The sequence below is a fragment of the Rhagoletis pomonella genome, unplaced genomic scaffold, assembly GCF_013731165.1.
Source record: "Rhagoletis pomonella isolate Grant_MI unplaced genomic scaffold, Rhpom_1.0 Rhpom_scaffold_02828, whole genome shotgun sequence".
NCBI lineage: Eukaryota > Metazoa > Arthropoda > Insecta > Diptera > Tephritidae > Rhagoletis > Rhagoletis pomonella.
Window position 1 is genome coordinate 8,784 of NW_023461381.1, and position 17,678 is coordinate 26,461.

Below are 17,678 nucleotides of genomic sequence, written 5' to 3' on the forward strand. Positions count from 1 at the left end.
AAGTGAAACTAATGAGGGCAATGAATTTTCATCGGATAGTGGAACAATGCAAAGCGAAGGCCGTAGAATAAGAGACGAAATAGCCAATACCTTGTAATTCAAGTAATTTATTAATTATTTAACTTTTTTCTACGAACATATATTTAAAACTATAATATTCTTCATGACTAAATGAAAATAAGTCTTCAATTTTAAAACTAAGGCACTAAAAAGTTAATTCGCAACCACTTTCGTTATAGTACTATTTATTCTTATGTGGTAATCACTTGTTTGCAGTTTGCCTTTTGTATTCAAATTTTAATATTTCGAGATCCAGTTATCTCTTTTAATCTCATTTTTTTCCGCAAGATTTCTTAATATTCGTGTACCAATACTTACGAATTCGTCTTTAATTTCTGTTACAGCTTTTGCGACGGAGTCGTTACTCTTTTCAATTGTTCGGCAGATACCTCTCAAGCTGCTTGCGTTTTCCTTTTGGATATTTATTAGTTCATCGAGCTTTTCGTTTGTTTCAGTTTTTCCATTATTATCGTCGTCCAAAAATCTTTTTAAGCGGTCCGATAAGCTCTCCGATTTTTGCCTTTTCGGTGTACTGCAATTGTTTGCATTTTCAGTTTTTCGCTTTTCCGATGTGGAGGGCATATCCATGTCCACATCCGCCTCTACAACAGCGTCACTTACAAATGCATTTGCTGAATGGGTGCCAAGTGAAACGCCCGTTATACCCTCCACTGTCTGCGCAATGCCATATAAACGCACAATGGTTTCCTCTGTTTGGGTCAGCTGGTATTTGGAGAAGGGTTCACCCCCAGTTGTCCGACTCTCCATTTTGTTGTGAGCTAGTTTTCTTTTTATCTCGCTCTTGCACTCGGTAATAATCTAAATAAATAAAAATTTGTTTGAATGGCAAGTTTAATTTGCACTGAAGTTTATTAAGTGCAGAGTTATTTACCTTTTTCCACCCATTAATATCTTTATTACTATTATTAATATAAATATTATTAATATATTATGTGAGAAGTGGGCGTGGTTACGTTCCGATTTTGCCCATTTTCAATACCAACCTACCTTGGATAAATGGAAACCAACATACCAAATTTCGTTGAGATGTCTAAATTTTTTATCGAGTTATCGTACACACGGATGGACGGACAGACGGACAAACGGATGGACAGACAGACATGGCTTCATCGACTTCTCTATTCATTCCGAGCATTTATGTATACATTTGTCTATATCTATCTCGATTCGTTTTCGCTGTTACAAACAACCGTTATGTGAACAAAATTAATATACCCTTGTGCACAAGTCCGCTCGGGAATAAAAGTAGAACCTTTTCGACTAACCAGTTGGCCTTGCTTTAGCCATTTAACTTCGGCACCGTGGAAATAGACAAAAAGTAGCGTCAGAAAGTTCAATTTGACATACATACATACATTTATACAGCCCCATTCTGAATACTCCCAGGGAGTTTGTTCTCCGGGAAATTGTTTCTCCCGAGAAAGAAATCCTCCAATAATTAACTCCCAGGAGGTAGCATTTTCCCCGAAAATTTGGAATGAGAAAATTCAAACTCCGCAAGAGCTGTTTGTTACTTTTTTGACATCTCAATTCCGCCATTTAATAATTTAATTTTATTCATGATAGGAGGAAAGGTAAAAGAGAGATATTTCCCAGGGAGTTCCTGTTCAGAATCGGCCTGATAGTATCTACATACCCGTTGTTTTAATTTTTTACGTTGACGAAGAGTTTTACGCGATTTCTTATTCTATAAGTAATCTTGTGCAAGCCTAAAAAATGGTTACTATTGAAGATTAAAATAAAAAAACAAAGCTCAATAAAAATATTTAAAAAAAAATGTTTTTTTTTTTCAAATTTCTCGTTTGATGTAATATATTTTATCCGAAATTTTGCAGGCGATCGCCCCCATCGCCCCCTGTATCCGAGAGAAAGATTTTGCGGAAGATTTTTGGTCCTATACGCGTTGGTGATGGCGAGTACCGCAGACGATGAAACGATGAGCTGTACGAGCTTTACAACGCCATGGACATAGTACAGCGAATTGAAATACAGCGGCTCCGCTGACTTGGCCATGTCATTCGAATGGACTTCGACGCTCCAGCTCTGAAAGTATTCAACTCGGAACCCGCTGGTGGTAGCAAAGGAGGAGGGAGGCCCCCACTGCGTTGGAAAGACCAAGTGGAGAAGGACTTGGCTTCGCTTGGTATTTCCAATTGGCGTCAGTTGGCACAGAAGAGAAATGACTGGCGTGATTTGTTGAACTCGGCCAAAATCGCTTAGGCGGTTACAGCGCCAAATAAAATGAAGAAGAAGATGAGATAATGAACCAAAGCAAAAAGTCTCGTTTTCCAAAAACTAAAGCTTAACCATGATTCAGCAATATCGGTATATACATATGTACATTAGACTGCATAACTCCCCATACAAAAAAAATCGGTACTATTTTTCCATTGGAATTATAAAATCTATTATATTTTAAGACGCCCACCAAAATATTTCGGGAAAATATTAAGATTTAAGTGAGCTGGACCGATTTGAAAATACCTCCAAAAATGGAGTTTTTTATGAATAAAAATAGTTTCTTAAAGTTTTTTTTTGACAAAATCCCCTCAAATGACAAAACGGTTTAAGCTTAAAATATTTGCATAAAAATAATAAAAAAATCTAAAAAAAATTTGAACGGAGTCGTAATGATGAGATTTTTGATGCTGTTTTTTAACTTTTTTCAAAGATTGGTATAGGAAAAACTTGAATAACTGCACCTAAACTCTTCCGATTTAGACTTAGGAGGTGTCATTGGAAAGGTACCTCCTAATATTTCCTCCCGTAAATTAGACGAACTCCACAACAGTGACCATTTTCCCCTTATAACAACATTTTCAATCCCCGATTGGTACGAAATCAAGCCACGATCAGAATTTTTAACAGATAGAGACGACTGGTTTCATTCTTCCTTCGTATCTTTATCGAATAATAAACCGGTGTCAAAAAAACGTCAACGCAGAAGCTGGATAAAATATCCTACGCTATATTAAAAAACCTACCCGGTATCAGACTTGTAAATCTTTACAATGAAATATTCAATGCCGGAATTTATCCCCAAGAATGGAAAACTGCCTTAATTGTCCCTATCCCTAAACCCAACAAACCCTCTGCCCTCATCACGAACTTAAGACCTATCTCTTTGCTCCCTTGCATGTCCAAAATCCTTGAGAAGATTATTTCCGTTCGAATCCTGTGGTTCGCTAAAGCAAATGGACTTCTTAGTCCACACCAATTTGGCTTCCAAAAAGGAATAGGTGTTAACGAGTCGCTTTTATATTTCGAACATTTCCTATCCTCGGCATTAGCATCAGGTAATCACGTTTCCGTACTAAGTTAAGACTTTGAGAAAGCATTCGATAGAATCGGGATCCATGTTGTTCTCAACCAACTCAATCGCTGGAAAATTGGAAACAAAATATATAAATTCGTGAAATCCTTTTTGAGTAACCGCAAGTTTTCAATCAGCATTAATAACTGCAAGTCACAGGCACATAGCCCTTTAATGGTATACCGCAAGGTTCACCTCTCTCAGTGACATTGTTTACCATAGCATTTAACGAAATAATCTCAATTATCGCTTCTAATGCCGTTGTAGAGCACCTTATATATGCTGATGATGTTTTAATATTTTCTAAATTAAAAGATCTTTACAAAGTCACTAATGCCTTCTCGAACATTCTAAATGGCATAAGCAAATGGTCAGAAACATCAGGTGCCAATATATCAGAAAGTAAATGCTCCACTTTTCATATGTGTAGAAAACGTGTTGCTTCCCCAGTTTGTCCTTCCAATGCATTAATCCCACATACTAACACACTAAGGATTTTAGGCTTAATATTCGACAAAAAACTTACATACAAGGAACATTGTAAAGCCACTAGAATAACCTTATTGTCAAGACTTAATATAATTACGTTTTTATCATCTAAGCATTGCCATGTTCATCCACACACGCTTGTAAATATAACAAAAGCCCTGTTATTATCCAAAATTGATTTTGGACTTTGTATTTACAGACATTGTGCAAAAGCAAATATGAAACTTCAAAGTCCTCCTTACTATGCGGCAGCTCGAAGGAGTATTCGCGCGTTCCCGACATCGCCAACAAAAGCTGTTCTTGAGGAAGCCGGATCACCGGATATAGCCCACAGAGTCAAGCGCAACACGATGATGCTCCTACCCAAGCTTCTGCACTGCAGAAATGAAGCCTTACTCGCACAGATAAACTCAGCGGTGCAAGACTCAAGAAGTAGCTGTAAACCGTCCACCATACAACGTTCTGTTGCACAACTTCACAAACATAATGTCATATCAGACGCGACATTGGCACCGATTCCAGCTTTCCCGCCATACTTGAATCCAGAAACGTTTTTTATCACGGATTTGCTAAGGTTCTCCAAAGAGTCCACTTCTGCTAATGAATACGTCCAACATTTCAATGAAAGGGAGTTGATTTACAAAGCCGGATCTAAAACAGAGACCAGTGCTTCGTTTGCAGTTACAAGCCAACTTGGTGTCACCATCTCTGTGGGTACATTACAATCCTACTGCTCGGTATTTACAGACGAAGCAGCTGCAATGCTTGAAGCAGTACTATATGCCTCCACTAAAGGCGGCAAGTTCATCATTTGCAGCGACAGTAAATCTACCAGGAAACGTACAACATTGACTGGCACAATTACGAACACCACTACAAAACGCACAATCCTACTGGAATCAAACCTTTGTACCGTACCTACATGTCTTGCCATAGCCTTAAGATATTGGGAGTGTCTATTCGCACTTTGCCAGTGTCACTAGTGTACCAGTGTACCAGTGTCACCAGTGTCGTCAGTGTCGCCAGTGTCACCAGTGTCGACAGTGCCGCCAGTGTTACCAGTGTCGCCGGTGTCACCAGTGTCGCCAGTGTCACCAATGTACCAGTGTCGCCAGTTTCACCAGTCCCACCAGGGTCACCAGTTTCCCCAGTGTACCAGCGTCACCAGTTTCACCAGTGTCGCCAGTGTCACCAGTGTCATCAGTGTACCATTGAAACCAGTGTACCAGTGTACCAGTGTACCAGTGTCGCCAGTGTCACCAGCGCTACCAGTGCCACAAGTGTCGCCAGTTTCACCAGTGTCGCAAGTGTCGCCAGTGTCGTGTACCAGTGTCACCAGTTTCACCAGAGTCACCAGTTTCACCAGTGTCGCCAGTGTCACCAGTGTACCAGTGTCGCCAGTGTCACCAGCGCCACCAGTGCCACAAGTGTCGCCAGTGTCGCCAGTGTCACCAGTGTACCAGTGTTGCAAGTGTCGCCAGTGTCGCCAGTGTCACCAGTGTCACCAATGTCACCAGTGTACCAGTATACACTGGCCAGTGCCACCAGTTTCACCAGTATCGCCAGTGTCACCAGTGTCGACAGTGCCGCCAGTGTCGCCAGCGTACCAGTGCCACCAGTGTCACCAGTGTACCAGTGTTGCAAGTGTCGCCAGTGTCACTAGTGTCGCCAGTGTCACCAATGTCACCAGTGTACCAGTGTCGGGAGTCTTCGGCTCTTCCAATTTCACCAGTGCACCAGTGTACACTGGCCAATGTCGCCAGGCTCACCAGTGCCACCAGTTTCACCAGTGTCACGTGTTTTACCAGTGTCGCCAGTGTCACCAGTGTACCAGTGTCGGCAGTGTCACCAGTGCACCGGTGTCACCAGTGCACCAGTGTACCAGTGTCACCAGTGTCACCAGTGTCGCCAGTGTACCAGTGTCACCAGTGTCGCCAGTGTCCCAGTGTCACCAGTGTACCAGTGTCGCTGGTGTCACCAGTGTACCAGTATCCCTGGTGTCACCGGTGTCGCCAGTGTCACCAGTGTACCAGTGTACCAGTGTCGCCAGTGTCACCAGCGCCACAAGTGTCGCCAGTTTCACCAGTGTACCAGTGTTGCAGTGTCGCCAATGTCGCCAGTGTCACTAGTGTCGCCAGTGTCACGGGTATCACCAATGTCACCAATGTCACCAGTGTACCAGTGTCGGGAGTCTTCGGCTCTGCCAATGTCACCAGTGTACCAGTGTACACTGGACAGTGCCACCAGTTTCACCAGTGTCGCCAGTGTACCAGTTTCACCAGTTTCACCATTGTCACCAGTGTACCAGTGTCACCAGTTTCACCAATGTCACCAGTTTCCCCAGTTTCACCAGTGTCGCCAATGTCAAAAGTTTCACCAGTGCCCCAGTGTCACCAGTGAACCAGTGTCGTCAGTGTCACCAGTGTCGCCAGTGTCACCAGTGTCGACAGTGCCGCCAGTGTACCAGTTTCACCAGTGTCGCCCGTGTGTTAGTGCCACCAGTGTCGCAAGTGTTACCAGTGTCGCCAGTGTACCAGTTTCACCAGTGTCACCAGTTTCCCCAGTGACCCCAGTATTACCAGTTTCACCAGTGTCGCCAGTGTCACCGGTTTCACCAGTGTCGCCAGTGTACCAGTTTCACCATTGTCACCAGTGTCGCCAGTGTCACCAGTGTACCAGTGTCGCTGGTTTCACCAGTGTCACCAGTTTCCCAGTGTCGCCAGGGTCACCAGTGCCGCCAGTGTCACCAGTGTAGAAGTGTCGCCAATTTCACCAGTGTCACCAGTTTCACCAGTGCACCAGTGTACCAGTGCCACTAGTGACACTGACGACACTGGCGGCACTGGTACATTGGTGACACTAGTACGCTGGTGGCACTGGTACACTGGTATACTGGTGACACTGGTGCACTGGTGAAACTGGTGACACTGGGGAAACAGGTGACACTGGTTAAACTGGTGACACTGCTACTCTGGTGACACTGGCGACACTGGTGACACTGGCGACACTGGTGACACTGGTGAAACTGGTGACACTGGTACACTGATGACACTGGGGAAACTGGTGACACTGGTGAAACTGGTACACTGGGGAAACTGGTGACACTGGTGAATCTGGTGGCACTGGTACACTGGTGACGCTGGCGGCACTGGTGGCACCAGCGACACTGGGGAAACAGGTGACACTGGTACACTGGCGGCACTGGTGACACTGGTGGCAGTGGCGCCACTGGTACAATGGTGACACTGGTGACACTGGTACACTGGTGCACTGGTGACACTGGTGCACTGGTGACACTGCCGACACTGGTACACTGGTGACACTGGTAAAACACGTGCCACTGGTGAATCTGGTGACACTGGTGAAACTGGTGGCACAGGCGACACTGGTGAAGCTGGTGGCACTGGCCAGTGTACACTGGTACAATGGTGACATTGGCAGAGCCGAAGATTCCCGACACTGGTACACTGGTGACATTGGTGACACTGGCGACACTAGTGACACTGGCGACACTTGCGACACTGGTGAAACTGGCGACACTGGTGGCGCTGGTGACACTGGCGACACTGGTACACTGGTGATACTGGCGACTCTGGTGAAACTGGTGACACTGGTGAAACTGGTGACACTGGTACACTGGCGACACTGGTACACGACACTGGCGACACTGGTACACTGGTTATCCTGGCGACACTGGTGAAACTGACGACACTTGTGGCGCTGGTGACACTGGCGACACTGGCGACACTGGTGAGACTGGTGACACTGGCCAGTGTACACTAGTACACTGGTGACATTGGCAGAGCCGAAGACTCACGACACTGGTACACTGGTGACAATGGCGACACTGGTGACACTGGTACACTGGTGGCACTGGCGACTCTGGTGACACTGGTGACACCAGCGACACTGGTACACTGGTGACACTGGTGAAACTGGCGACACTGGTACACTGGTGACACTGTCGACACTGGTGACACTGGTAACACTGATGACACTGGCGACACTGGTGACACTGATGACACTGGCGACACTGGTGACACTGGTGCACGGGTGCACTGGTGACACTGGCGACACTGTCGACACTGGTGATACTGGCAGAGCCGAAAACTCCCGACACTGGTACACTGGTGACATTGGCAATGTGCGAATAGACACTTCCTAAGATATTTACACGCCTCCTAATCGGTCACACTACAACCACTCATATTCACATCCTAAATGGCACAGTCAAACCACACTGCCCTTTCTGTAACTCAAACGATTTCACGACAACACACCTCCTCATTGCTTGCCCAGGATGGGGACGCCAGAACTGCCATTTCGCCAAATTTCAAACTTTCAGATTTTTCAAAAACACAGATAGTTATAGCATTAACATAATTTGTAAATTTATTGCACAAGCTAAATTAAAGATGTAATTCATTTGCTAAAATTATGTATAAAGTTATACCCTACTCCAATTCACGGCCATCGTTTCCTCATGATCCACTAACCCTCTAACATTTCCCAGCTACCCCTCCCCTCCTCATGCAACTTCTTCGATGAATATGGTTGCATATGTAAACATATAATTACTCTAGTTTAAGTTACCATAAGCCGAAGGCCCTAGCAGCCAGTGCTTATTTCGTAAGTGTAATAGTTATTGATAATTGTTACTCTTTTAAATAAATAAATATTTACAAATAAATAAAACAATGTCGAATTTTAATTTTTGATTCGTATCTTTTAGTTTTAATATAACGGATTTCTTACTATCCTATGACTAACAATTAAAGCTTAGCTCTCAATACTTAATTCTGATTTATGATGTAACCCAATGCACATTGAATAGGTATTAGCACCAGAGCTAAAACAATTTGCTGCGTGTAATGTTGATTTTGTCAAAAAGGTAAGCAAAATATGACATTTTAGAGTAAAATGTGTTAGATTAATATAACAAGTTAAAAATTAAATGCACGAAAAAAAACAAATTAGCTGCTCTGCTGTTGCTACCTGTTCAACTTGGCTTGGATGTAACCAAAATTGTATTATCTTTTACATTTAATCGTTTGAACTGGATCGATAAAACAATTTTCTAACCGAAGTTAAAAATTATATGTAATTGAATATCAGTCGCATTCAGAGTACATTTTTAGTTCCATTTTATTATAATTGAAATTCTTCGATGTCCATAACATTAATAAAATTATTTACTGCGGTGCAATTATTCAATAGTGCTGTAATAATTTTATGGGTAATAAATTTCATTAACAATTTTCTACGTACATATAACTATATGTATATATGTATATGCATATTTACAGAAGTTGTATTTTGCACAAGTAAGTCAAGCTTAAGTATAATTGATTTTAAGTGGACTGTATAATATTTTAAACTAGCTGTTAAACGGAATCTTAAATTAAAAATTATTATCTTTTTCGTTCAATTTGCGTGCAAATTGTGCAAGTCTTTTAAGTCCGTTTTTAATATCAACTTGGAGTACATTTCCTTTTTTAACCGACTTCCAAAAAAGGAGGAGGTTATCAGTTCGTCGGAATATTTTTTATTTATTTATTATTGTTTTTTTTATGTATGTTACCGCATAAATTTGGACCACGTCAATTCTTTTTGCATCGGAAAGATAGTGTCTCAGAGGTGGTCCCATACTAATCTGGTTAAGATCCGATCAGTGGATCATGAGATATATATATATATATATATATATATATATATATATATATATTTATATGAGAGTTGAAGTCGGTTTTTTTTGCTATTAATTACTTGTTTACATATCAGTTTGAACTCGAAGTTCAAAAACCTTTTATTTATGTCATCAAGTAGATATGAACGTCAGACTTCTAGGGCTGGGACTATCGGGTTACTCGAGTATCCGTTCGGATATTCATGTATATGGATAAAAAATAAAATGGATAATATCCGTTCATTTAGTTGTCTGGATATTCTTAATAGTATTTGAACTGATGCGCAAAATTATTCTCAAATTTACTGAACTAGTTGCAAACTAAATAAAGGCCATTCCAGCGAAGACGACACCTCAGGTAAAAAAATAAGTTACATAAATTGTGTTTAAATCTGCAAAAACAGAAAAGCAGGCCAAATAATTTTTTTTAAATAGATGTTTATCGATTTATTGTTCACTATTTTCTCTATTTTATTGTTATAAATTCATATGTAATATGCTGTAATATTTTTGCAACAAGTTTTCAAGGCATTCCTCATGTAGAATGCAAAGAATAATTATCCAGAAAAAATGAACAATTCTTAAACCTTAAAATGGTGGTAAGTTATTAGAAATATGCATTTATGGCGAGGATAAAAACAGAATAATATGTAGTATTTTCTAACGTAACATACGAATTCTTCGGTTTCCCATTGTTCAAATGAGGTCCCGCTATTAAAAATTATATAAATATTCATATCAAACCGGTAGCGTTCATTTTACTCATGAACTATGTGTCCTCAATGGTTATTCGTCCCACCCGTCACAAGCTAAAATTTTGTTTTTTTTTATTTTAAAGTATAATAATGCCATTAAAGCATAAAATGATACTTAACATAATACTAACTACATTCAAGAAAGCCGCTATGAACGAAATATTTATGTTTGTCTAAAATTGGGAAACGAAATTCCAAGAAGCGGGTGTCATCGATCTCCAACCCGTCACGCTTGGAAAATGTTAAAATTCTGTGTAAATTGTATGTAGGTATAATTAAATTCTATTTCATACTAAACTGATATCTGATTTCATGTGTTAACAGTTATACACTTATCCAATGAATAGCTATAGAGAATTTACAAAATTTTGAACAAACAACGAGTTAAAATGTTCCACCCGTCACGAACAATTATTATTTCCCAATATTTGTACGCTATCCGAATATCACCGCACTATTCGGATATCCTGCAAACTACCCTCCATGTTGATACATACACTGAGGGAAAAAAATATTAAAATCAAATAGAAACGTAATTGATCCTACTATAAACGTCAACGAAAGTACTGTATATTGGTAAATATTCATTTCAATTACGCGCATATTAAAATGACCGCGTTCGTACTGAAAAAGCATCCGTGAAGTGAATAATCAAGACAAAAACTAAAAAAAAAAAATTTATTTGCATGTTGCCTGCAGTGGAATTCGAACCCGAGCATCTCCGGATATCAACAACTTGTGACAAGCATCTTTGCGCACTCAGCTACAACCAGACATATAAATTTGCTTTCAAATGTTGAATATCCATCAACACCACAGCACGCGATTTGTACTGATAAACATGTATGTACTATGTATGTATGTGTGTGTTGTCACCGCTCTCAGAGCGGCGCTCTGCATGCTTGGGGTGCGTATGTACACTTACATATTCATACTCACATGTGAACAGTCAAATACGTGCGTAATACATTTTGTATGAAAATATTATTTTTAAATACGAACATTTTTAAACGATAATCAAATATAAAGTATTCATTTTTACTATGCATTATTTCCCTCAGTGTATTGGCTGCGTTTCTTTATACATTTCGGATAATCCCATTTCACAGCCGGAATAAACAGAATGCGTTTGAAATATACGTTAACATATCATCAGGAACGTTCTAAAGAATAAGTAAATAAAAAAGTTTATTCCAAACGTTCAGAATGAATAAAGAAATACAGCCATTATAAACAGAAGAAAATTCAAAAAGAGCATTAAAAACTCTAAGCTGGAATTATAATTGTTCCACTCATACAGTTCTTTGCACTATAAAACAGGGTACAATGGTTTATGTCATATCATACAAGAAATTTACAAATCTTACATATGTATGTATGAATATCCGAATTAACTTTTCCTTTTCCACCTTAATGTATTTATGTAGCTGTTTGCGTTGGAACATTAGGTTCTTGCTTTGAAACCGAGTTTATTTTTTTGCACATTCCACGTATTGTTTTAGTAGTAAAATGAGATTTGAAACCCTTACTGAGCTCGTTTAATTATATCTTGTACATATGTATGTGCTTTTTTATGTACGTAAAATGCTGTTTCCTTATGCTGCCATTAAAGCAGTATCGCTAGTGTAATTTAGGAGGTGCTTTCCTAGATCAAAAGGACGAATGTGGAAATTGTATTAAGTAATCTGTAAGGCGCGTATTCATAGTCCAGCAACTAAGTCGAAACTAACAAAGTTGCAACTTAAATTTAAGTACCAACTTAAAATTTACCTCTATTCATAGTCGCATTTCAGACTTCTACTAAGTAGTTTCGACTTAGTTTACGATATAGCAAAACGAGTGTGAAAATGTATCGATTTTTCTTTACGATATTTTGGAAAAATTACATTTTTATTAAATAATATCAAGTTTGATCATCCGTTTATGTAATTTTTATTTTCATTGCATGATTATGCAAAAGAATAAGGTATCATTTTCTTGTTAATTGTGTGAAATAGCCAGAATAACCGCAGTGATGTGAAGTCGATGTTTATCGAAAGCATGCTGTGGAACATACAAATAGTAGATATCTAAATGCTATGCACAAATTTACTTTAAAAGAACTAGCGTGAAACTGATTTATTAAATATTTGAAAATTTATCTAAATTATTCCAATTATAAAATTGTGATGTAGCTTTATTATTTTTCGTAATACGCATTTAATTTCAACTTCCGATTAAAATGGATCGATCTTTGTAAATTTTAATTGGAGTTTATTCAATATTATCAAAATCACCCTCTACCAACTTAATTTTTACATATTTCGTCTGTTTTCCCTTAATTAGATAAAATACTTCTTCCTAGTTACGACTTAGTTGCAGCTGCAGCCGAAACTAAAATTTAAGTTGGTACTTAGCCAGAAAAGTCGAAACTAAGGCGACTATGAATAGCTTTAGTTGTGACTTAGAATAGTTTCGACTTAGTTGAGTACTAAATATGACTATGAATATGAGCCTAATTGTTTTGTTTAATTTTTGTGAAATGATTCCTGTTTGTGTTGTGAGGATTTTCGTAGTGCGGATCGTGTTGTTTTAAGTGTAGGTATTTAACACTTTTCACATCATTGCTTTGGTGTTAAATAAGACATTTGCCTTACGAAACTAACATAAAAGTAATCTTGTAAGATTTCTTTGTAATATGCCCAAGAAGATGATAAGATTTCCTTAGTACAGGTCCTTTTTCAGACGGTTTTAGATATAATACACTCATCCTAAACATTAATAATGACAATGGGTTCTTCAGAGAGTTTTCTTATAGGAAAATCTTGTCGTTCAGAAATTTCTGCATTACTACTTCTGGCTCATCACTTATATAACCACATAAATTAAACCTCAGCAATTGAAAAGGGTTAATAACTTCTCAAAAAACATTAGAAATACAAACGTACAAATTTCCCGGCATAATTGTATTATCTGCATTCTTTAATGCACATTGACGAAAAGAGCTTTGCTTAAAATTTCCTTGAGTAAGTATGTAGTTTGCTTAAAAAAATTAAGACATTTTCCTGTAGTGATAGCGGCTATCGTAATAAAAGTTTGTTGATTATTCTTGGCTTCCATCTCCATCAGAATAAAATACTGTTGGCTTCTCCGAAAATAAGAATATTTGTTATTTGCTTTGTGTTTTGTTCGAAATAAATCCTAGGGACCTGTCTAAGGATTTTTATTCAAAAGAAAAAAGTACAAAACTTAAGAAAAAGCAAAATTGCTAAACTCATGCTGAAGATTGGTCTTAAATTAAGCGTATTAAAATTGCTTAGTGAAAAGAACTGCATTGCATGTGTCAAACTAATATCAGCAAACCAAAGTACCCAAGGGATGGGTTTTCTGATAATTTATTCTGCACGAGATCAAAACTAAAAGGAAACAAAAATATTAAGAGCAGTTTGAACAGGAACGAAATGAGAACAAAAGGTTCGGGAGAGTTTCCGTAAATAATAAAATGCGAATAAAACTCTCGGGAACATTCTCTAAAAGAACAAGATGAGAACAAAACTCTCAAGAAAGTTTTGAGAAGAACAGAATCACAACGAAACTTTCGGGAACGTTTCCGAAAGTATTGAGAACGTTTTCAAGGAGAATCATATAAGAAAAAAAGTTCGGAGAAACGTTATTCTAGAGAACAGAACTAAAACAAAAGCTTTGTGAACATAACGTTAAGAATGAGAGGGCCGTCTGCGTCTTGGGATGAAGAAGCGTTTCAGTAAGAACCATGATTATTAATTCTAAGCCAGAGGAAAAATGGATGATTTCAACTTCCAGACCGTTTATCATTACGGTGAACTGTTCATGTATTGAACATTTTTTGATTTTCTGTGCAAGACAGGTTCGTATCTTAAGTCTTTCGTTGACTTCAGTTCATTTCTGATTAATTTTAATATTCAAACATTTCAAACGCTAAAAGAAAAATTTGGTTCTCGTCTCCATTATTCGCGAATAGATCAGAGAAGATTTGATCCCGAAAGTTTCTGACACTTAAGTTCTCAAATTGCTTTTCGAGAGAAAGCTGCTTAGACTTTGTTCCGTTTTTTTTTTCTTTGCCAAAACGTTCCGGTGACCTTTGTTTCTATTATTTTCTCTTAGAAATGTTCCCGAGAGAAAAAAAAATTGTATTGGAATTTATGGAATTAAAAACTTCACATACATTTTAGTGGATTTCAAACCCTTTCAAGCACCTTGGATTCTAGATTTCTCTGGTAAATCTTAAAATTGTCCGTAGATCACGTTTTGATATACGCATTGCCGTGACTTATTTTCCACAACAATTTTACCCATCCTAATTTACACTTGCGGCCAACTAATTAAGTTAGTGACATTTTAACCAGTTTGGGTAATTTTCTTTTAACTAAAGTTTATTTTATTGGCCGGCCGCTGTGGTGTAGTGGCGGCTACCACTTCGCAAGGCCTGGCTTCAGCCCGGGTCAAAGCAACATCGCAAAAAAATATATAAAAAAGGTTTTTTCTTAACAGGCCCCCGGCAAGCAATGGCAAACCTCCGAGTGTATTCTGCCATGAAAAACAGCTTCTCATATGAATACAATCGCCTTTCGGAGTCGGCGTAAAGCTGTAGGTATCTGCCCTTTATGTGGCAACATCAAGGCGCACGCCACAAATCGGAGGAGAAGCTCGGCCAAACACTAACATATATATTCGCGCAAATCCATCATTATTATTTAAAGTAAATTTTTTTTATAAAAGTCTAGAGCGTTTTATTACAAGCAGATACTAATCCAAATTTCAAACTCTGTACAAAAATAATAAAACTTAAAAAAATGTTCCCAAAAATATCAAACTGTTTATTCAGAACTTGAGGATAATTTTATAGGTGACAAAAAATTCGGGTTAATTTTTAATAATAGAAATTTCGAGCGTACCCTCTTTTAAAATACGCAAAAGCATCAACAATATATAAAAAAAAAACAGAGCCATTTCATAGCCATTTGAAAATTGTGCTTTCTCATACTAAAATTAAATGCGCTATAAAGCTTCATACCTAAGATCTTGTAAAAAATTCTAAATAAAAAGTTTGAAATTTTGTGAAAATTTGTTTATGATTTTATTACTTTTGTACAAAGTGTGAAATGTGTATTAATAATGAGGTAGACTTAAAAAAATATAATTAACATAAAATAAAAAAAATAAAAATAGCCAAAACTGGTCAAAATCTGACTAACTTAATTAGTTGGCCATAAGGCTATATAAATGTGTTTATTTGCATGTGTGTGTAGTATAATATTCAAAAACTTGCTGCTTTCTTTATCTCAGAACATTTAATAAAACCAATTATTTTGTCGGGGTTTGATATATTCAATCATTGTTTCTTTACTAAATTATTATTGTTTTGAATATGTATGTGTATTTACATGTATAACTAAATAATATAATACAGTGTTTACAAACATTTTTATATATTTTGGGTATCTATAATTGAACAGCCAACAGGAAGTTACTTTGAAATTACACCTACTCGGTGTCATCAGATATCCAATTTTTCAGTAGTTACTTCAGATATTCAGGCAGGCTAAAGATCCTACGAGTTCTCATTTTGAGCTTTCATTCTTTTGAAAGGTGGTGACGGCTCAGACGATATTGTGAATTGATCCAAGATTTTTCTGGAAATATGTTATGTAAACAATGAAGTTGTGTGAGTGGATGTGTGTGTTTGGTTTATATGTGTATGTAAAGGTGCATATATAAAAAAAAAACCGAAACAACTTCAAGTTATACCTACTAAAACGGAAGAGTGTGAAAGGAACCAAATCGAAATAATAACGAACCAAATTTTTAAACTGAATAACATTTTTTAAATTTAATATTCCTTTTGTTTTTCTTAGATCATACGAGACTTATGGGACTATTTTTACAAATCGCTGATAAATACAATTTACTACTTGCATTTGCTTGCTAACTAAGAACTATGAAATATAAATACATACGTGTACATTTTACATGCAATTACAAAAACATTTTTATTTAATGAACAATCAGTCTCTTTCAAAGTAAAATATATTAAATTAAAAATAATAATATTAAACAAAAAATCGCATTCGTTGATATGAGATTTAATAAATTGTCGTAATTCAAATGCATTTTCGAAATCGATTGTAGGAAAAGATGATATCACGTAACTAAAAAGTATGTAGACAACTTTCAACGTGAAATACGTAACTTATGATGCGATTTACAGACTCATTCGAAATGTCATTAAGTTAATTAGTATCTTTGCTCGATTGTGAAATTTTACTCGTAGCGTAGTGTGTAGCTTTCGCCACTATCTAGCATCCATCGGCGGCATATTTACAAACATACATATATATTTACAATGCGACATTAGTCAGTCGACCCATCAGGCCAACCAGTTGAGTCGATGCGTTGGCGCGTGCTTGATGTGATCACGCTATCGTCACCGCACTGCACTGTTGCTCCTCCTTGCCGCTGCTTCCCCGCTGGACATCATTATAGAACAATGTTGGCCTTCTTGTTGCTCTCGTTGCTGCTGTTGTGGCCGCCAGCGTTGCTGTTGGAGTCATTTCATCCAGGCGTATGGTAATCACCTCCTCCAGCGTCACCGACTTCTCCGTGCTGGCATTGACACCCAGCAACGGCGCAGCAACGCCCAATGCAGCCGCCGGGATATTCAGGCCATGTAGCTCTGCAATGTCGTAGGTGGCCGGCACGTCCACTGCCACTGCCTCCTCTGCGTCCGCCTCCCCAGGCAATGGTGACACTTTGTACGATTTCTGTTTCATTAGCTGCTGCCGCTGACATTGTCCGCCACTTTGCTGCTGCTTTAACATTGAAGTTATTGTGGTGGTTGTGTGGTTGTTGTTATTGTTGCTGTTGCAGTTGGTGGCGTAAAGACCGGCAATAGCCGGATGATGATGTACAGCCGTAATCGAAGGATACGTGAATTTCATGCCGTAGGAGAAGTGCTGATGATGATGCAATGCCTCGTCGTAGGTCGGCAGGCCAGTGGCAATAGTGTAGCAAGGTGGCGATTCCATTTGCTGGTAATAGGCAGCAGCAGCTGTTGCCGGATGTTGGCCATGGGCGTCCATTAAACGATCGCAAACGACAAGATGGCCATCAGTGTACATGTCGTTGCTCAAGTGATTACGTATATCTTTGTCTGCAAAGAGAGGAGTAGAAATAGAAGTTGCTTGTTAATGCACTGTGCATAAATTGCTACAACAGACAGTTTATTTTTAAGCTACTAAATATGTTTATCTAAGCTTGAGGGCAGCTGTATCTATGTATTGAGTGAGTAGATAGGAAAATAGAAGAACAAGAAATTTAAATTCGCCTAACGCTAAGA

At 38.5% G+C, this 17,678-nt stretch overlaps 2 protein-coding genes across 2 annotated transcripts; both read right to left on the bottom strand.

The window, feature by feature from the left end:
* Positions 1–378: 378 nt before the first annotated feature.
* Positions 379–4,817, bottom strand: LOC118753758 (the record flags this gene model as incomplete). The annotated part of the gene is made up of 3 exons (XM_036488637.1): positions 4,789–4,817; positions 953–980; positions 379–879 (listed from the first exon to the last, which is right to left on the bottom strand). Coding segments are annotated over exons 1-3 (558 nt in total), but the record flags the coding sequence as incomplete, so codon positions are not given.
* A 10,679-nt stretch (positions 4,818–15,496) lies between these two features.
* Positions 15,497–17,519, bottom strand: LOC118753757 (protein commissureless 1-like). Its single transcript, XM_036488634.1, has one exon. The coding sequence runs from the start codon at positions 17,458–17,460 to the stop codon at positions 16,756–16,758; it is 705 nt and encodes a 234-aa protein (XP_036344527.1). The 5' UTR covers positions 17,461–17,519; the 3' UTR covers positions 15,497–16,755.
* Between the last annotated feature and the right edge of the window lie 159 nt (positions 17,520–17,678).